The sequence below is a fragment of the Microtus ochrogaster genome, chromosome 8 (genome assembly GCF_000317375.1).
Source record: "Microtus ochrogaster isolate Prairie Vole_2 chromosome 8, MicOch1.0, whole genome shotgun sequence".
In the NCBI taxonomy this organism is placed as follows: Eukaryota; Metazoa; Chordata; class Mammalia; order Rodentia; family Cricetidae; genus Microtus; species Microtus ochrogaster.
Window position 1 is genome coordinate 51,393,430 of NC_022015.1, and position 22,205 is coordinate 51,415,634.

At 43.2% G+C, this 22,205-nt stretch overlaps 1 protein-coding gene and 1 pseudogene across 1 annotated transcript in view; both read left to right on the forward strand.

The window, feature by feature from the left end:
• The window catches only part of Cemip2 (cell migration inducing hyaluronidase 2), an 80,640-nt gene that overhangs the window by 52,650 nt on the left and 5,785 nt on the right, over positions 1-22,205 (forward strand). Inside the window, exons 17-21 of the mRNA XM_013348092.2 lie at positions 1,882-2,097; positions 6,169-6,377; positions 12,102-12,284; positions 14,673-14,892; positions 18,274-18,372. Coding sequence (XP_013203546.1) covers positions 1,882-2,097; positions 6,169-6,377; positions 12,102-12,284; positions 14,673-14,892; positions 18,274-18,372 — 927 coding nt within the window. The remainder of the gene's footprint in view (positions 1-1,881; positions 2,098-6,168; positions 6,378-12,101; positions 12,285-14,672; positions 14,893-18,273; positions 18,373-22,205) is intronic.
• On the forward strand, positions 7,868-9,040 carry LOC102000887 (annotated as a pseudogene).

Here is a 22,205-nt window from a genome sequence, read left to right on the forward strand (position 1 = left end):
AAGGTGCAGATGGGGTGGGGGAGGGGAAGAACATGTTCCCACAGACAAGTTCCAAACATAGGACATGCCTCGAGTCTAAATGACAGGAAGAAGTGTGTATATAGTTACAACTGCTAATTTATACACTCAATCCCATTAAGTTTGGGGTGGGAACGGAAGTCTGGTATGACCTGGGCTGTTTTTGACAGTAGGTGATGTCATCAACAGGATAATGACTTAGAGTAATGACATGGGAAGATTGTCCAGTTTCATAGGAAAAGATGGCATGTGATTGTGGAGCACTGAGCAGTAAACTGGACAGTAGACCCATCTCCACTGAGAGATTTGGGTCCTGCCTGCTGGTCACTTCTCTGTGACTTGTAGGAAACTGGGGTATAAAAAGGTAGAATAAAGAGACATAATGGGGCAATGTGGTAGAAATTGGATCAGACAGAAGACTATAAAAAGACTTAGAATTTGTATTTATGTTGCAGTTGCCCCAGAATATTTTTCTTAGCAATTTCATCATTACCCGTAATATACAGGACAATCTTCTTGGCACCTCAGGCCTGCTTCATCTTGCCGATACCATGCCATAATTGTGGCATGAGAGAGACTGAGCCTCCAGCTCTCTGACCCACAGACAGCCAGAACTGGAACATAGCATATAGTTCTTTTGTCACGTCCATATAAATTGTAGAGTGGCCTGGTTTAAAATAGGGCTTAAGATAAGTTTTTCCAAGCCTTAGCATAGGAGAAGCCATAGTGATTCCCCCAGGGGCTCCTCCATCCTCCCTATGGTGGGGATGCTGTGGGAACAGTGTGCGAATGCATGAGAAAAGGGAACAGTAGCCAAGAACCTGGCGCCAGCTGACTCCAAGCAATGCTGCTCCTTCGAGGCTCTTATCATTTAGATGTGCTGCTGACACACAGGCATCCCTGGTTGAGGAGTCACAGACGTGCTTTTGTGTGCCCTGTCAAACGTTGGCTCCTAATGGGAAATAGCTAAGAGCTGGAAGTGCTATCACCCACAGCCGACTTTCTAACGGGATGCTGTGTTTAGTAAACAGTCTATGTCACCTCATTTTTCATCTGCTGTGCTAGGGATTCAGACCAGTGCCTTGCATACCCTGGCAAGGGTGCCACCAACTGAGCTACAACCCCAGCCTCCTAGGAAAGGCTTTAACAGGACTCCTGAGCCAGGCATCTTTTGCGTTCAAAGGAGATGCAACAGCAGCTGTTTCCGGCAGATTCTAGTGTGCTCAGCAGCCCTTGCCATCTTGAGCCAGCACCAACACTGTGTGTTGGTTTTGGACTATACTGAGTTTTTGCTGGGTGAGACTGTGCATCTGGTTAAGTAACTAAGTCCTTTGGAGTGAAGTAAAATGATTTTGGTGTACTTGGAATAGATTTTTGTTTAACTCAGGTTTAATTTGCTTACAGAGGAATGCACAGAATCTCATGTGTGGAGATTATTTATTTATTTTTGTTTTGTGAGGCAGGGTTTTACTGAGTAACAGCTCTTCCTGGAATTAGCTTTGTAGACCTGGAACAGGCCTTCCTAGAACTGTTTTGTAGAGTAGACTGGCCTCAAACTCACAGAGATTTGCCTGCCTCTGCCTCTCAAGTGCTGGGATTAAAGGTGTGTGCCACCATGCCCAGCTACACATGGACTTTATGATAGTTTACAAATAAACAGGGCTGGTTCCTCTTCCTCTTCCCCTAGCTTTATCGCTTAAGGGGTGGGGCAGAGAATAAAAATAAAGCTGCAAGTTAATGCTCCCCAGTCTAGCTTCATGAGGCTTTAGAAATGCTCAGGCCTGCTGTATTGTAGGACTCAGATCAACTACTGCTTAGTGGCAGGAGCCAGTGTCTGTGATGTGTCTGTTTTTCTCTTTCCAGGTCTCTCTGAACGTCTTTTTTGGGAAGCCTGGCCCCTGGTTTGAAGATTGTGAGCTGGACGGTGACAAGAACTCCATTTTCCATGACGTCGATGGCTCGGTGACGGGATACAAGGATGCCTATGTGGGAAGGATGGACAACTACCTGATCCGCCATCCAAACTGCATCAACGTCACTAAGTGGAACGCCGTGGTCTGCAGTGGGACCTATGCCCAGGTAGGCCCGGCAGGCAGTCCAGGCCGAGGATGGCAACGCCTCAGGGTGACTGGGGGCTTCCCAAGAACAGTTTTTATGGGGGAAGGGAGAAAAGCAAGTTATGATGGAAGGGAAAGGAGGTTCACTTTCTCAAAGCTCCCCCAAACCAGTTAGATCAGAGAAGTGGGTAAGTAGGGGAGATGAGGTAAATGCACTTAGTCAGATAAAGTTGGGAGAGCTTGGACAAGAGAAGTCGTGGCTGGCTTGGAGCTGGCAATCCTCCCGGCTGTGTCTTCACTTCCTGTGGGCTGAGACTGTAGGCACGTACCAAAACTGATAGTTAGCTCTGATGTTTCTAGACTCTTAAGGTTTTTCTTACCACACTCCAAGTATGTCGTTTGCTTTCAGTGTCCTTCTCTCTGCCAAGTCTGACGCTGAGACAGAACAGCAGTGAGTCACTAAGAAAGCCTAGTGTTTCAAGGAAAGAATGAGGTTTGGCAATGCATAGATGAGAAGGAATCCAGGGAAATCCTAGTGATATGATGATAGTCTGTGGAGACACAGAGGGACAGCACGGACAGACACATGTGGAAATGCTTCTTTGAAATGATTAAGCTAGTGTGTGCTTTAACTGATGAGAGGCTCACTGGCAAAGTGTGCATGCTGAAGAGCACAGGCTCTGAAGTCAGGCTGACGGGATTTGAACCCTGGACTTTTGTTATTGCTGGAATGAGAAGTGGGCGTATTCAAAGGTATTTTGTGGCTGTGTGTAACGAGGACAGTGACAGGACTGGAGGCTGTCCTGTAACACATTTAGCATTGGTCTGGCCGTGGCCGTTTGAAGAGTTGCTGTAAGCAACAAAGCTGGTTTTAACCATGAGATTTGGGGTGATGGAAGATCTTACAGAACCAAGGTGTCAGTTACCCAGAATCTGGAGGAAGAGAACAGAATCCTCAGCCCCTTATGTAGAGCAGTAAAAATGTGGGATTTTTACAATAGATGGCCAGGCTAGATGTGGGGATGCCTGGCTGTGATTCCAGCATTCAGGAGGCTAATGAAGAATGATCTCTATTTTGTGGTTAGCTGGGGCTACAGAGTATGAATCTGTCTCAAAAAAAAAAAAAAAATCAGAGGAGATTACAGAACCAAAGAAGGGGCTGATTTGAACACAAAGAAGGATACTGGAGGAAGACCAAGGGACAAGGGTGTTTTACATCACAGTGGACTTTGAGGGCACATACCAGAGGCCTCTCGTTGTGTGGTTTTCCTGTGGCTTCACAGCCTGCTACACACAAGTGTACGCATTTGTGGGTTCTCACTCAGTGTTTCCTCAAGTACCCCAAGTTTGATGTGGCTTTCATCTTCTCAGCCTTCTGTAGCTGCCTTAGAGCAGAATTCATCATTACTCTTTTGACTTTGAAATGACTTAAAAGAATGTTACTCTTAAATTAAAAGAAAAAGAAAAGAAGTCTAGATTGTTCTCTGTAGACAAGCAAAAGGCTCGAGAGGAATCAAGGCTGGGCAGCATTTCCTGTAACTCTTTGTTGTGGGAATTTTTCTTTCCTTTGAACAGAATGGGAGTGGTGGTGACAGAGCACCAAGTCCTTCAGAGGGGATGAGGGGTGGCTGGAGAGTTAATTACAGCTAATAAAAAAGAAAAGAGAGTGGTTTAAAATGTGATCCCAGCTCTCATTTTGTTTTTATTCAGATTTGCTCAGCTCCACATTAAATGTCCCCGTCAATATGGATACTCTAAAATTAAAACAAAAGAAAAATAAGGAGCCTTTATTCTTTTTTTTTTTCCCTTTGGTTTTTTGAAACAGTTTCTCTGTGGCTTTGGAGCCTGTCCTGGAACTAGCTCTTGTAGACCAGGCTGGCCTCGAACTCACAGAGATCCTCCTGCCTCTGCCTCCCGAGTGCTGTGATTAAAGGCGTGTTACAGCACTGCCCGGCTTACTCTTTTTGTAGCTGCAGTTTTTATTTATTTATTTTACTAACCATGTGTACCTGTGTGTGTGTGTGTCTTCGTGTGCCAGACTGACTGAAAATGGTGAATGCTCACTAATGAAGATGTCATACATCTGTAAAGTGTGTGGTATATGATTATATAGCTCGTAATTTTCATAAGTTCCAAGTTTTTTTTTTAAACTAAATACTTCCAAAGCTACAGAGAAACCCTGTCTCAAAAAACTAAAAAAAAAATATTAAATACTACAGATTCTCATTCATTTACTTGGTCCACCATCTTTGGATTTGTAATGCTGTTTCAGATACGAACCTCATCATTCCACCTTAGGAAGCAGGGCAGTCATTTTAGTTCTGTTTGTAGCTGAAGGAAGGCTTGAGTCGTACATGCTTCCCAGGAGACTCTGAGAATTCGGGGACCATTGATTAGAAGTTCTTTCCTGAAGATTTGAAATTTGGTCAGACGCCCGAATCTGTAGCTGTTTGCTTTCACTCAGAAGTAATATAGTGTGCATTTTTGGTACAGGATGTCAAGATAGAATTGTCATTCTTTTTGTTATTTTTTGGAGACAGAGTTTTTCTGAGTAGTCCTGGCTGTCCTGGAACTCGTTCTGTAGACCACGCTGGTCCTAACTCAGAGATCCGCCTGCCCCTGCCTCCCAGTGCCAGGCTTAAGGACGTGTTCCCCCACACCTAGCTTTCCAAAATTGCTATTCTTTATTATATTTATGCTAGTCTTATAAGTATTTGAGGGGGAATTTCCATCCACTTCTGACTGGCTTGAAAGTTGAGACCCTCAGGAAGAACAGCGCTCATGCTGGGAGCCCATGGTGTTATGCCCACAACCTCAGCTTGTCCTCTGGCAGAAGGTGTGTCTGTCTGTTTCTCTCTAAAGTGTATGCTAAGTATGAATACACTTACGATAATAATCATGTCTGCCATGTCTGTAATAAATATATATTTAAAAGCTGGGGAACAGCACAGTAACATGGTACACACTTGTAATCCTGTTGCTGTGAAGGCAGAGGCAAGTCGATCCCAGCGGCTGGCTGGCCTACCCCTAATAGATGAGGCCATGCCAGTAGGAGGTCCTGTCTTAGAGAATGAGGTGGCCAGTGTCTGAGCAGGAATGACACCCGAGTCATCCTTTGGCCTCCACAGTCCCATGCGCACATTCGCGCACACACTTGCATACATACAAGAATACACAAAAGTGTGCACATGAACACACATGTGCACACACACACATACACACACAAAATGTATTTAAAGAAACATAATTGCTAGTCTTACAAAGTTTCCTGCTTCTATTTTGCATCTTTAAATGGGGTCAGTACACAATTAAAATCTTCAAGAGGATGTATTGGAGAGATATTCTGACTCCAAGAACATAAAGTGGAGGAGCCAGTATGAACGGAGTTCTAGAAGAGTCCAGTGAATTATGGGTACAATGTTAGTATTCTGCATATGATTTTGTTCTCCTGGAGAATGTTGCTGGATATTGATTTATTTTAGGAAATTGTTCTGAGGCGTGTCCTGCGGAGGATGCCTTGGCAGAAGGCTTTAGTTTGGCCTGGAACGTGGCTCAGATGCTACTGGAAAAACTTCAGGACTTTCCAGTTTATTTAAGCTTAACATGTTTTTCCAGATGCTGTAGAGAGCTTTTTAACTTTTATTTATGAGTGGGTGAAAAATGACTTCTTGGGCAAGTGGAGATCATGGAAGACTAAAGCCCGAGCTCTCAGAGATGAATTTACCACCCCTTAGATCAGAGGAGAGTCTTAGATTTGCCTGGGGCATATCAGTTTCCCCTGCCTTGGCTGATTGGTTTCTGTGACAAGCTGTGCTAGCCACAGCCGTTCTCCATTCTGATGAATAAGCTGGCCTGTGGTGTTGGAATTGATGATGATCTTGGCTAGTGGAATCAGGGCCTGGTTTTAGCCATGTCTAGCTCAAGCAGGCTACATCATAAGCATGGCTTAGGCCACTTGACTACTGCGTATTTGGTCTGGCATTTACCACAGAATCCCTTTACAAAGCACAGACTCTTGACATATACTGGGTAAATTCTTGGAGCTGTTTAATCTTTTATTCACGTCCCTTCAATTCTTAACTTTTTCTTAAAGGTGTATGTTCAGACATGGAACACTCCGAATCTTAGCATGATCATCACACGAGATGAGTACCCATCCCACCCAATGGTGCTTCGGGGCATCAACCAGAGGGCCATTTCCCCGCAGTACCAGCCCGTCGTCATGCTGGAGAAGGGCTACACCATCCACTGGAACGGTCCAGCGCCACCTATCACCTTCTTGTACCTCGTGAACTTCAACAAGTAATGTTTTTATTTGTGTCATTGCAAACCGTTGCGCAGGCAGTCCGCAGAGAAAAGGGTGGCCTAACGTAAAGCCACGGCATGCACTTTTACTCTTGAGGAGAAGCAGTCCGTGCAGGCTGTGTGCATGGAAGTGTGACAGTGTGAATCGATTACACAGACCGATTCAGCTCTTTCTCTGTTATCAGATGTCCTGTATGGAAAGGCTGCCTCACAGTGGGGTCAGCTTTGCTTTTGCTATCTGAGGTAGTTGGGTTGAATCCAGGACCTCAAGTATCTTAACAAGAGCTCTCCTCAAAGCCGTATCATCAACTCAGAAGACAGGTTTTGAAGCCATCTGCTGAGATTGCAGTTTTCTAATGCTGGCCTCAGTTTTATGTGGTTTTCTGAGTAAGCATGTGGAAAATTAAATTAAAAGGCTGGCTTGCTTTCTTTTCTCTTTTTTCACTACCCCACCCTCCACCAGTGGGGAAGAGGTGTGGTAGAACCTTGCTACGTAGTTTACACTGGCCTTGAAGTAATTGTGACGGTCCTCCTGCCTCAGCTTTCTAAGTGCTAGGATTGTGGTGTGAATCGCAATCGCAAGAGTGAAAGAGTGTTGAGTCCAAGCGTAGACGGGACAAAAGAAAGTGGCATGAGCAGTTGGTAATGCCCTCTAGGACAAGAGGAAGGCATATTGGGGCATGAACAACAGGTATTTCCACTCCTGCCTTGAGGTATCCTTCTGTCTTGTCTTGTGTCACTTTCAGTGCACCGATAATAACCTCTGAGTCCCCAGAATGCATTGGTGTTGCCCTCAGGAAAGTCAGTTGAAGTGGTTTTCCCACCAGTAGGCTTCAAGGCCAGATTTGGGCTCTCCACTTCTCTTTCTTCCTGCCTCCTCCCTGTAAACTGCCCATTGTGTGAGCGGAAATCTGCCTGCCTGAATGCTGTTTGTCTGTCCCCGTCCCTGCGTCTGCATCTGTTCTTAGCAAAGGGCTTCGGGCTTCACTCTATCGATTGAAGAGCACAGAAAGCATCACATGGGGAAGGAAGGTGGGCACTTTAGAGAAATCTTAAACCTTTTCACCAGGAATGAAGTTTTACTGACTCACGAGTCCGAGTCCAACTGCCCCAGATAACAAACGGTACTGCAAGCTTCGCCGCAGGCAATCTTATCAGCCTGTATCCATGTGGCTTCCAGCATCTGTGGCGGATGTTTGTTTTATATGGTTGCTTTCAACCTATTTGCTATTTTCAGCATTTATTACCATAACATACTCTGGGTCAGGAACACAGAAGAGAACATAACTTAAAATTACAACTTAATTTGTAAAAGTTGATTACATAGGAAATCCAAGGCAAGTGAGGTTGATTGGTACACTGTTCTTTTAAAGGCAAGTTAATCAGACAGGCCGAGTACACACTAGGGTAGCAGTCTTAAGTGGCCTCAAGGAGTATTCTTAACTTGGTTGTGAGATCCAGCAAAAGTTCCAGTCTCACTAAGGATCATGTCTGTGAATCAGGATTCTCCATCCAGAGACAATGGCCCTGACAGGATGGAGCCTGAAGCCATCATCCAGAGTAACTGGAATGAGATTTGGTGACATGAATCTCTCTGAATACCTCCTCTGTGGTATTTATGCCTCTGGTTTTGAGAAGTCCTCTGCCATCCAGCAGAGAGCCAATCTTCCTTGTGTCAAGGGGTTTGATGTGATTGTTCAAGCCCACTCTGGGATTGGGGCAACTGCTACATTTGCCGTATCAGTTCTTCAGCAGATTGAATTACATGTAAAAGCCACTCAGGGCTTTTCTGGTATCCACTCATGAATTGACTCAGCAGATACGAAGCATAGTTATGGCACTAAGAGACTGCATGGGTGCCTCTTGTCTTGCTTGTTTGGGGAGCACCAGTGCACGTGTTTAGGTACAGAAGCTATAGATGGAAGCTCCCCAATATAATTGTGAGGACCCCTGGCCAGGTGTTTGATATGCTTAACCCGAGATACCTGTCCTCCAACTACATCAAGATGTTTGTACTGTATAAGGCAGATGAAACATTAAGCCATGGGTTCAACGACCGTATCTATGATATATTTCAAAAGCTCAATAGTACCTGGTAGTTTTACTGTCAGCTGCAATGCCTTGAGGTCACCAAGAAGTTCACTGAGAGACCCCATTCAGATTCTTGTCAAGAAGGAAGAATTGACCCTGGAGGGTATCCGCCAATGTACATCAGTGTGGAATGAGAGGAATGGAAGCTTGACACACTGTGGCTTGTGTGATACTGTCACCCAGGCAGTAATCTTTACTAGTACCAGCAGGAAAATGTGGCTCACCAAGAGGATGCATGCCTGAGATTTCCCTGTTTCTGCACCGTTTGGGGATATGGACCAAAAGGAATGAGATGTGACCATGAGGGAGTTCTGGTCTGGTCTAGAACAGTATTACCCCTGATCTACTGGTCAGAAGCTGTCAGTTATGACTGTTCCATTAGCTGGGCAAACTACATCCATGGAATTGGTTGTGGTGGTCAGTTTGATCATAAAGGTGTGGCTTTTAACGTGGTCACAGCAGAAGACAAGAAGATACTTCAAGACATTGAGACTTCTACAACAGTTCCACTGAAAAGATACCCCTTGCCCCCACCCCATTTGAGGGGTTGTCCTGCTCCCTGGCCCTAGCCAGGGTTCAATCCTGGAGGACGAAAGAACAGCTGAAATGGGGAAGGAAGGAAGCCAAGGCATGTAGATCTTGTGTTGTTTTTCTCTCTTTAGACAAAGGTTACATTTAGAGGCCAAAAAAACAAACAAACAAAAAAAAAAACCTTAGAATCTTACAATGTTAGAGAGATTTCTCTAATAATGTCTCACCACACTGTCTCAATTAACCAGGTGACTTTCCTCACAGTGTCACGTTTAATCCAAGGCTCTATTTCCCACTAGTTTATTCATCTATTGTCTGTCAGTTGACATAAAGATGAATGAGCTCACATTAGAGAGGTGGGGAAATTATCAAGTAAATAGATGTTTGTTTCCTCCTCCTCTTCCTCCTCTTGTTGCTCCTCCTCCTCATTGTCATCATCTTCCAAGTCTTCTTTAGTAGACATAGGATGGGGACACTAATTCTGCACTCTGCTCAGGGGAGTCGAGCCAGGACACAGAGAGGTAGTGATGTCTTGTAACTTGTCAGTCTTGTTCAAAAGCCCAGAGTTGAGAAAGGGCCTGTTCTCAGAATGGTGGGTTTGGTGAATAGGAATGTAAGGAGTATCAGAGAAAGCATAGAAATGTAAACGAGAATGGAGGGGAGCAATAGTCATTGCCCGGTGTCTTTGGGTAGCTTTATTTTAGGAAACCTTGCAAATATTAAACTTCATAGATGGTCACATCACATGATGTTTGCATGTGATCCACACGTATGCATGCTCCTGTATTTTTGGATCATCCGTAGATTGCTTTCAGTGTTAAAGCATTGTAAGCAGTTGTTGCACTAAATTGTTAAGGAACAATGGTGGGGGAAAAGTTTGTATTTCCAGAACAATTATAGTAGTTTGTTTTGTTTTTCTGAATAGTTTCAATTTGCAGTTGGTTCGTTGATTATGTAGAAGCTGCAGGGTAAAATAATCTCGAATTTTGTTGTGGCCAAGCTCTTGGGATTTCATGCAGCCTCTCAAGCCTATACTTGGATATTGATTAGCTTGTTTATCTTATTGGCTATGAAGCTTTGAGTTGTTGCCTTTGCTTAATAAGCAATTGAAACAGACTGGGAGTTTGGGGATGAGTAGCTCACTTCCAAGGCTGGGTGCTCACGATGGTGGACATTCTTGATGTGAGATTGGTGGGTTCTGCAAATAAACCATCATTTTCTTCTCTAACATTACAGCTTACAAGTGTCCTACTGATGCCGCCAAGCCCCAGTGCCCACCTCATTCCTTATGCTAATCCTTCCCTTTCCATCCCATTGCCAGCAGACTCTCCCTAATGTCACTCGGATATTTCCAGTTCAGTCTCCATAGTTTATGGCTGGATTTAGGCCACTAACACCTTTGCCCAGATGCCTGCAGCAGCCCCCTACTCAGTCTTTCCACGTTCAGTCCTGGTTCCTAGTATGATTTCTTCAGGCCCAGCCTGATATTGCCAGGGAGTTAGTTGCAAAGAAGCCACTGAGGAAAGAACAGTGGGGAGGGCGGGGAGGGATGCCAAAGAGAGTCCGTGCTCTGTGAGTTCTGTTGAGTTGGATCATGGGTTCGAGGTGGGATGCTCCAGTGACATGATGCACACAGGTGCTGTAAAGTGCAACGCAAGCTTTCATTCAGCTCTGGACAAGTGAGACTTTTGAAGGGTAAAAGGAGTGAGCCTAGAAGTTTCAAAAATCAACACAAGCTTGGAATAAAGTCATTTTTTCCTTGCCCAATTAGCTAAAAGTTCATAAAAATTTCATGACGGGCAGAGGCCAGAGGAAGAGATGAATAATTTTTCTGAATTTAGTGTAATTACAGAGAGGTCACACACTACTTCTGAAGCTAACACTTTAAAACTTTCAATGCTGTACTTATTAAACATAATAAGGAAAATACAGACAAACCAAAAAGAAAGTTGAGTAATCCTTAATCCTAACTAACGCAAGGCAGATAAACATTAGAGTCCCCTTTCCCTTTACCCTCAGACTTTCTGACCTGTGGATGGACCGTAGCTGTTCAAACAGTCATGAACATTGAGGATTTCTACCGTGCTCTGCTGTGATAAACGATACCTCATAGGGCATCCTTGCTTTTATAGCTTTTTGTCTGCATTCATGTTTATTCCTTAGTGAGATTACTTGGTAGAATGTATGAGTAGTATTAAATTCTTTTTTTTTTTTTTTTGGATTTTTCGAGACTACTTCTTGTAGACCAGGCTGGCCTCGAACTCACAGAGATCCGCCTGCCTCTGCCTCCCAAGTGCTGGGATTACAGGTGTGCGCCACCACCACCTCCGGGCTTAAATTCTGGCTGTGCGTAAATTCTGGCTGTGCGTTAAGGCTCTTTAGAATGATAGAGAAAGGTTACGGCAAGGACGGTGGTAGTGGAGCCCTGTGGATATAATTAATGCACTGAACTCTACAATTGGAAATGATTAAAGTGATAAAAGTTTAGGTTATATTTTATCTCATCACCATAAAAATGTCACATGAGAAAATGCCAAAAGAAAGAAAATATTTTATTTTTTTTTAAAGAAATAATTTCATATCTAAGAATGTTCGGGAAGACCATTACAGTAGTTTGGTGGTATGGATAAATGGCACGTGCCTCCATTCCTCTCAGTTGTGCCATGGATGGAAAAGCAGGATGTCAGGATGTTGGTTGTTTCACGTTAGTGTAACTAATTGTGCAACTTGAACTCTTATCTGTTTGAAGAATATGTTGTCTAACTTTAATTCACAAATAAATTCCAACTTCTCTTGAAATTTTCTATATTTTCTCTTTATATTTATATAAATATAAGTTTATATTATATATAAGTTTATATTTATATAAATATTTAAATTATATACTATTTAAATATTAAATTTATTTGAATATTCTCTTTTTTTTGGTCGATCATATTTCTGTTCTAGATACATTAATACAAGCTATTTGGGAACCAGTTAAATGTTTCAGGCTCAGGACTCAAAAGACAGAGAGGTCATGCTTGAAAGGTCCATGTGTTGCAGCATTCTAAAGATGCTAACTCAGGTATGAACTTTCTCTGCTGTCTCTCCCCAAAGGGACGACTGGATCCGAGTTGGCCTCTGCTACCCATCCAACACAAGCTTTCATGTTACCTTCGGCTTCCTGCAGCGGCAGAATGGCTCTCTGTCCAGAATGGGAGACTATGAGCCGGCACAGTCGATGGAGGAGCTGCAGAGGAAGCCGTCCGAGAGGAAATTCTATTTTGACTCTGGCACAGGGTAATTCACAGAAGCAGTGATGAGAACTAATGCTGTTTTGCTTTAACGGTGAAATTCTGTTCCTCTGCATAGCTAAGAACAGACGGGGTGTGACAGCTCTTTAGCAGAGCAGTTGGCGTGGGCACTTGGGCATGTTGCTATTAGGGGTTAGGAGCACAGCTCAGATGACTAATAATTATTGTTGGAAGTAGGACTCAAGTGAAGATATTTGCTATTTACTTATTAAGGCAATTTAGGGGAAGAGATTATCATTGTCAAGAGCCATCAGTAGGCCCAATTGGAAATTAGTTTGTTCTTCGGCAACAACTCTGTAATAATTACATGAGATACTATTTATATTTCATTGGAAGTCCATTTCCCCTTTCGAACTTAAGGTTAGTCCTCAAGCTGACCGTGAGTTTCTGAACATCACTGTGTAACCGTGGCGTGTTTGCTTCCAACTTTCTCTAGGCTGCGTCTTTCCACTTTTTAATTCTTATCCTGCTTTCCTGGGGTCCTGGTGACTTTGTCTGCTTTTGTCCAGTTACAGTCTCTGAGCCTGTGGGCTATGGTAGGCTTGCTCTCCTCTTCTCTCCAGCAAGTAGCATGCTCCCTCCAACTCTATCCGTAAACTGACCGGCTGCTGTCTGGGCGTAAAGATACAGACGTAGATAGACTCCATATTGGCAGGAAATTCGCAGTCCCTGAAGTTATCAGAGAGGGAAGGCTTAAATGCTGTAAGTCTACAGCGGTGTAGTTAGCGTGCCTTAGTGGGTAACTCACAGGTGAGCTAGAGGACAGTGACATCCTGCAGAGGCTGCACGGTAGCTAATCTTGAGCAATCGGGGAGGTGGAAACAGCTGGGTGAGGAGGCGCAGGAGAAGAAACGGTGCACAGATGCATGGAAGCATGGACTAACATGGGCATGGCATGTTTGGGGAAGACAGACGGTTCAGAGTGGGAAGAAGTGGGAGTAGAGTTGCTTGGGGGACGAAAGTTGGGGCTCTTTGGTAACTATCTGGTTAAGCCTCTGTTTACGAAGCAGCTCGCTTGCCCTCCGGTACCCAGCAGCCAGTGTGGTAAGCTTAAGAGTCTCCGAGTTTCCACCTCTAATTAAATATAAGCTTTATTTTAATGACGACAGAATTTCCACACGCTTAGTTGAATTTTCACAAAAATAAAAGGGACCACCAAATTTGTAAGGACATCCCAGTGGTCACAAATTAGTGACTGTGCACGTACAAAGATGGGACATTGTTTTCCGGTTCGATTATTAGAAAACATCCAGCTTCTGAAGATCTTTTTCTTTTTAATTCTGTTCATTTTGACCATTTAAATTATATACTAAAAGGCTCTTGCCCATTTAGGCCCCTATTATTTTTTAAGTATCTGCACTAAAATGACTAGATTTTTGGACAGTCACCAATTTTCTTACCTTGTTTTGTGGGGGCGGGGGGAGACAGGGTCTCACTATAAACTCTGGCTGGCCTGGAACTCTCTGTGTAGACCTGGCAGGCTTTGAGCTCACAGAGATCTATCTACCTGTCCTGCTTCCCGCGTGCTATAGTTAAAGGCATGCACCACCTCGCTTGGCTCTTACTTTTTAAAACCAGTTTATTATAATGTTTTTGTTTATCTGTGGGAATTTTGTATCATCAGCTTAGATTGTATGCTACCTTTCGGTTGTAACTTTGCATCGACGTCATCTTAAAATGTGAACTCTTGATTAATCAGTCACTTTTTAATCAAGCCCTTTGCATCTTGACTCCTCCGGTTTGGAAACACTAGGTTTGCAGACAGTACTGCAGCTTTTCTTAGAACGCACATTTCCCTTTCATCTTGGTAGGGAGACTTTAGTTCAGAACTGGCTTTGGCCCCATGGAGAAGGATGGACCCCAGGCCTATGTGCTCTTGGAAAGTGTCCCAAGGCTTTGATTGTCTTGACCTTAGTTAAACAAGCCACAGTTGCTACTTTATTATCCTTCTCTCCACAATGATTTATGAGCAGCAACCACAAAAGGAATAGTTGATATTAATTTTCCATTCCTAAGCTCAATATAAATATAGTTTTCAAGTTTTTGAAGAAAGCTAAATTCCTTCCTCTCAGATGACCCCTTGAACTAATTTAAACCAGAAATCAACTTGGATGTCTTTCAGGGCGATTGACTCAAAGTATCACAGCGCTCCCTAAGGCAGCAATCTGAGACACTATGGGGATAGGGAGGAAAGTGAAACATTTTATTAGCTTTGCAATTTATTTTTCTTTTAAGGTTTAAAAGTTTGTTTATTGGAGATTAAGGTTTAAAAGTTTGTTTATTGGAGAACTATCCCCTTGGCCATGAATCAAGTTGGGAAATTTTATGCTTCTGAGAGGAATGAACATCAATTGACTTGGTTTCTATTTTACAGGTTATTGTTTCTGTATCTCAGAGCCCATAGCCACAGAGATGGTCACAGTTACTGTTCATCTCAGGGATGCGAAAGAGTCAAGATTCAGGCAGCAACAGACTCCAAAGACATCAGTAACTGCATGGCCAAAGCGTACCCGCAGTATTACAGAAAGCCCTCGGCGGTCAAGCGCATGCCAGCCATGCTTACAGGACTCTGTCAGGGCTGTGGCACCCACCAGGTAAGCAGGGAGGAGGAGGGGACCTGAGGAGGGAAGCCACAGTTTCTTGTCTTGGCAGTAGGAGTACTTGGCTTTGGAACCTACCATGCAACTTTATAAATACTTGCTGACCCCTCTTGGATTTTGTCTAGAGTGTGTTGCACATAAGAAGCAACACAGTCCCCATGTATATCAAAAGTGTCTATTGTCTGGATAGGTTGATTTACCTTGATTATGAGTTTTATGGTTTAAAATGGAAGGTTATTGTGTGGTTAAAATTGTTTCCTAGGTTTAAGATTCTGGTCCAAAGCCGGGCGGTGGTGGCGCACGCCTTTAATCCCAGCACTCGGGAGGCAGAGGCAGGCGGATCTCTGTGAGTTCGAGACCAGCCTGGTCTACAAGAGCTAGTTCCAGGACGGGCTCCAAAACCACAGAGAAACCCTGTCTCGAAAAACCAAAAAAAAAGATTCTGCTCCAATATTACCGTTGTGTGCATTTATCTAAACATGCTCTAAAAGTGTTTTATTTATGTATGTATGTGTTTAATGTTTTTTGAGACATGTTCTTATCAATTGAAGGATAGCTTTGAACTTACTATGTAGCTTAGGCTGACCTTGAATTCCTGATCATTCTGACTACCTTTTGGGTGCTGGGATTATAGGCATATGCCACCATGCCCCATGATTCTTTGTTTTATTAATAGTGTGAAATTTTAGCTCATGTCAAAACTTATTTCCCTTTTTAAAGATGTATGCTCATTATTTTGAAGCATATGTTATTATATTTTCTTGTAATTGAAAATGCAGACTGACTTTGGTTAGAGGTAAAAGTGCGCCTGCTCAGAATATATCCCAGTTATCTTGAAGAGACGTGGCAGTGGAAGTAACCCGCTAGAACTGCACACAAATGGGGTTCCAAGGACAGTCAGACCAGTTCCAAGTGAAAATGAAGTACAGAACTAATGGCCACGCGACATGCTTAATCTTCCAAGAAACAAATAAGTGAAGGAAAAGATAGTTCTGACAGTGCGTTCCTGGGCCAGCATCCACTCTGTACCCCCTTTCTTTGTCTTCCCCTCCAAGTATTTACTCTGTAGCCCCTTCCCTTGTTATTTTGTTTTATATTGTGTTTTGAACCTGAGTCTCTGTAGCTCAAGGTCACTTTGAAATTTAGGTCCTCCTGCCTCAGCCACCACACCTTGCTGGCAGTTCTGCAGTGTCATTCACTGTCACCACCCCATTCTCATATTTGTTAATGATCTTTGCTTTCCCATTCAAGTAAAACAGAAAGCCACCAACAAGCTCCAGACTCCATGAGCAAGAAGAGTGCTTGCCTGTGGGTATATGCTTTTAGATAGGGGTTCTTGCCTGGCTCATGTAAATTCTTTTCTTTTCCTTGCTTTGTCCAGAATGTAGGGCCTTGAACATTCTAAATACATACTCTACCACAATGCATACTCTACCATGGAGATTCCCAGTCCCATATAATATTTTCACTTTTAGGTAATATTGGGGAAGGCATTGAATGGTATAGTGCAGTGTTCATAATGTCCTTCAATACAGAATAAACTTGTTAACTTATAAACAGACTGCACTTTTGTTTCCTGGACACCCAGACCCAAATAATCACACAGAAACTATATTAATTACAACACTGTTGGGCAAGTGGCTCAGGCGTATTTCTAGTTAGCTCTTAGATCTTAAATTAACCCATGTCTATTAGTGTATGTATTGCCATGTGGCCATGGCGTTACCTCATTTTCTGCATGTCTTCTTTCCTCTGCAGCTGGCTGGTGTCTGCTTGACTCTGCCTATTCTCTCTCTATATATATCTCTGTTTAGAGTTCCCATCTAGCTTTACTCTGCAGAGTCATTGACTAAAACAGCTTTATTCATCAACCAATAAAAGCAACACATATACAGGACATTCCACATCAATGACTTTTCAAAATAACTTGATCATCACTGGTGTCCTTGGCTTCTTCTCCTGCCTTTAGCATTCTTAGTTGTTATACCCACAAACATCTAGAAGAATTCATTTTTAAAAAGTGTTGATGCCAGGTGTGGTGATATGTGCCTATAATCTCAAGTACTTGAGGCTGAGGCGAGAGGATTTCCAAGTTTGAGGCCAGCCTGGTTTACAGTAGAGAAAACCCACCTCACAAAGAAAAAAAGGAAGGAACAGTGCAGTTGATTGGCTGTGCAGCTGCGAAGCATTTGAAGTGTTTGGGGAGCATCATGTTTACTTGGGAACTTGAGAGGAGTGTTTTTGTTATATCTTAGAGCCAAACACATGTGTATTGGGATAATTAGAAAGTTTCACATAGTTCTGCCCCAAACTAAGACTCAAAAGACATACTCAGCTTCCAAATGTTGCTTGGTATGATGATGATTATTCTTCCACGGAATTGCTGATGGTGATTTGTAAGGACTGTATGCTGTTCATCTGCCTGAATTGTGACTGAGACACATTGGTCGGAGAGGTGGACTTTAGGGACCAAGAGTAAACTGGAGCAGTGAAAGGGAAAGGTGAAGATGGAAAGGGCAGCATCAGAGAAAGCAGAGGGGCAGAAGGAACAGGAGTACCTGTGGGAAGTGGAGGGCTGCCCTGGCTCTTGGGGGTGATAGGACAGAGGGAAATGGGGGCCTGTATGTATTGACTGGCTGTGTTTATGCAGCAGTTTATAGACACTGGGGAGGGGCTGAGACCTGGCCCTGTTCAGGACACTAGAAGCTGGTAAATAGTATAGCCCTCCATAATCCTTGGTCCTAGATTAATGAATCTCAGTTCAGGATAGTGGATCTGAAAAAGATGTTTTAAAATGGTGTTCCAGGACCGAAGAGATGGCTCACTGTTCTTGCAGAAGATAGCAGTTGGGTTCCTAATACTGATGTAGGTGGTTTGGTTCACAACCATCTGTAGCTCCTCCAGGGGATCTGATGCCCCCTCTGAGCCCCCATAGACACCTGAACACGTGCTCATACTCATATAAACATACACACTGGCATAAATACATAAACGATAAAGAAATCATCTTTAAAGAGATGTGTGCCCGTTTTTCCATGACATATTTGCAAAGATTTACACTTAGCACATATTACTGAGTTAGTTTTATTGACTTGATTGTGTGGGAATGCATGGTAAGCATGTGATGGACCAACGAGCCAGGCCCCCAGCCACTTCGATTTCATTAACAAGATTCTTTTTTGAAACCATGATTGTTCCAGAAATCAAGAAGCATACACTTTGTGGATTACATGCATGATCTAGAATTTCAGGTCATGAAGTGGGTGTATAAAGTTCAGATAAAGAAATAGCCACTTGGGATAATTGAATATGTTTTGAGAAACCCGTGGGACATGGATACAGTTGTCTTCAAAGATGCAATGTGTTCTTGTCTAGATGGTTTTTACCAGTGACCCTCACAAGAGCTACCTCCCTGTACGGTTCCAGTCACCCGGGAAAGCAGAAACTCAGCGAGGAGAGCCATCTGTTATTTCTGTAAGTACAGTCTGGCCTTGTCTCAGTCTTCGGGGCTGCTGCAACAGAATGCCATAGACTAAGTAACGTAGAAGCAGCAGAATTTACTGCTCACAGTTTTAGAGCTAGGAAGTCTGAGATGGAGGCTGTGGTAAAGTACTGTGGGGCAGGGTTAGGTTCCTGGCTCCTAGACTGCCCCTCCTCTCTGTATCCTGTAATGTCTCATTCACCAGGGCTTTCCCCCATTCCTCAAAGATTCTATCTCCTAATACCATCACTTTGGGGATTAGAATCTCAGATATGAATTTGTAGGAGCACAGATTTCAAACCACAGCATCACTTCTTGGCCTTTGCGAAGCGCAGAGCACTGCATATCTGGGCACTGCTGTGACTTCTTGCTTTGATTGTCAGTCCTAGTGATATGCATTACTTTTGGGACCATTCACGGGTTTGTTACCCCATTTGATTTACTTGTGTCAGGAATACAGCTAAGGTGTAAAGGCCTCTTAAATGGCTGTGTTTTAGGGTTACTTTTTTCAAGAGGATTATTTATTTATTACTCTTAGACCAGTGGTTCTCAACTTGGGGGTTGTGTCCCTTTTGGAGTCACATATCAGATATTTATATTACAATTCATAACTGTAAAATTAGAGTTATGAAGAAGTAGCAAAATAATTTTATGATGGAGGATCACCACACCATGAAGAACTGTATTAAAGGGGCACAGTATTAGGAAGGTGGAGAACTGCTATATTAGGCTAATGTTAAAAAATTGTTTTAATTACTTTTCAGTCACCATTATGCAGGAAATGTATCTTTAGTTAAAGAATAATTCTCATGTTCATTAAATATGGAAAACCATGTCTAATCTTGTTTTATGAATTAAAATAAACTCCCAGGCTGTTTAAGATATGGGAAATGATGGCCTCTAAGTTCCTTTGGCCTTTTCTTTGAAGGCTCCCCATCTCTTTAAAGGAAGGTTGTGAAGAAAGCAGTGGAACAATGCAAGTCATAGCATCAGCACTAGACTTTGGCCTACTAGCCCAGTTAGAAACTAGAACTCAACTGTGGTCTGTCCAAAGTCGGGATGGTCTGGGGGTCTCTGTGTAAGGAGATCTTTGCTAGCAGATGTCCAGCATCCCTCTAGCCTTCTGGGGTCTCTGCAGGAACTCAGTGTGTTAAAGCAATGAGTAAGATGATCCCAAATCTAAGTATGTGGGACAAAGTTAGGTTTACACCTGTCCTCAGTGTTTTAAGGTAGAAAGATACACATACCATGAGATTTGCCACCTTACCCAGTCTTATGCCATGTGATGTGTATGCACCATGGGCTGCTGTCGCCACCACTGAGCCCTGATTTCCAGGGTTTCTACCAACGGTTGCAGGCTCCTTTGGCACACTTTTCTCCAGAACTTTCACATCGTAACTCACTTCTGAGGCCTTGGCATGATGTTAGCCCCTTCTGAAAGCTTCTTCCCCTTCCTTATAGATTTTGTTTGTTTTGGCAGGGGGAGGGAAAGGTGCTTTTTGCAAGCACAGTTTGAATTTCTGAGAATCATGGAATTTCTTGTCTTTCATGAAATTTAAATATTCTGACATTTGTAAATAGAGGATTATATCTACCTTCCTTCCTTCCTTCCTTCCTTCCTTCCTTCCTTCCTTCCTTCCTTCCTTCCTTCCTTCCTTCCTTCCTTTCTTTCTTTCTTTCTTCACATGAGAGTCACAGTGGCTCAGTGGCTAAATGTGATTGCCACAAAGCCTAACTACCTGAGTTCAGTCCCTTGAACCCAGTTTAAGGAAGAAACTGACTCCCGTAAATTGTTCTCTGACCTCCACACTCACCTAGAACACACATCTCCCCCCCCACACACACACATACACACACACACACACCACATAAATAGCATACAATTAAAAAAGAGAAAAAAATACATCAGGAATTTGCAGAACTATTTCCTCAATTAGAGCAACTTAACCATAGCTAAAGAAATCATCTTGAGTTCTCATGAGCTAAGCCGTGGGTTAGAGGTAATATTTCAGGAAGGACTGGCACAGTGGAGAGGACCTGTCGAGCCCTTGTTAACTGTCAGTGTAATAGGATTTATTTACTCTTAATAGAGAGCAGTGTCTGGTCAGTATGATGTTATTTTTGCTTTGTTTTCTCTTTTATTGATGAGAAATTAATATTTGGTAATTCTGGCTTTCCCCTTTTGTTATTTCATTATCTCTTTTCTTTTTCCTTCCTTTCCTTTTCTTTTCTTTCCTTTCCTTTTCTTTTTCTTTTTTTGCCAAGATTTTCATAAGTAGCCCAGGCTAGCCTGGCAGTCATGATCCTCTGCCTCAGAAATCCTGGGTACTGAGATTACGGCGTGTGCCTTCCTGCTCCCCCCCCCCTTTGGCATTTCCCTTTCTTGACAAGATCACAGATTGCGACTTAGGGAAGGTTTTGTGAAACAGTGTGGTAGGGAGAGGTAGGCCAGTGTGGCTGCCAGAGGCCTCAAGGGCCTCCTCTCAGCAAAGCTGGGTCCTTGACTGCCATAGAAAGAATTTTAGGGCAAGAAGCCAATATTAAGGAATTTATTAAGAAGTAGAGCTTTGTAGTTACTTTCTGTTGCTGTGAAGAGATCATGACAAAAGCCACTGATGGAAGAGTTTATTGGCACTTACAGTTTCAATATGACTGTCATGGCAGCAGGTAGGAGGTATGGTACTGGAGAGATCCCTGAGAGCTCACATTGTGAGCTGAGAGACAGTAACCAAAAGGGGCCTGGGGGGAGTTCAAAGATTAAACGTAAGCATGGAAGGATACATACGAGTTGGCTTCTTACTTTGGCTATAAGGTGGTTTTGTGAGATATGCTTTTAGGGCTCGGGGTTGTTAGGGTGCTAACATGGTAAAACTCACAGTCACACACATTCTGGCCCTAGGTGGCGTGCTTTCTTTAACTTCTTTAAGATAGCTTAGGAAGACATGTGCTGTCTTAGTGGGCAATTTTCATTTCGCTGTTTCCTTGCCGTGTCTTGACTCTCAGCCAGGTTCCAGGGTGAGGGCTCCTTTCCCTTCCCATATTTCCTTTCTTCCCTCATTCTGTCTTGCTTCAGTACCTCATCATAACTTAAGTGTCAGTAGAAGACCCACGTTGCCATTTCGATGTCAGAGGAGAGCTGTATCTGGAGGGGGAAGGAGACATTATTCATTGTCTTTGGGATTCCGGACCTAGATGCTGAAGGGTTATGTGTGATGGGTGCCAGCACCTGAGCGCTGACTCCAGAGCCCTAGTCTCAGTGATGCCCCAAGTGTTCATGGCTGAGGTCTGGACAGGTCGATGTCACTTGTTAGGCTAGCCGGAGGCTGCCCTATCTCCCTTAGATGTCATGTGGCCGGCAGCAATTCCTGGGGCAGACTCTAGCAAGACCTCTTAACGTTTTCCCATTTATAGCCTTCTTTTTACAGAGGAATTTTTGTAAAACCTCGACTATCTAAATATGTAAAATAACTACACAAATCAAACACTAAAAGAAATGTATTTCAAAACAATTCTTGGTCTGCACATAATTTTACTAATTGTTGTCAAAGATTAAAGCGTATTTGAATAGTGAGATGGCTGGGCTTGCTCATTTTCACAAAAGGAATTAAGTTTTGAAGGCATCTCTGATACTTTAAGATGCAGAATATCTTCAGTGTTTTTTTCGGAGTTTATCCATACTTCGATGTTGTAGTCATCAGTGCTGAGAATGCCACCTTACCTAAATACGTAATACGAAATGACAAAAGGATTCTTGATTCAGCAGAGATGCCTGAAGCAGCGTTTGCTGGGACTATGTGACTGATAGCATGCACAGTGTAAAGCCACA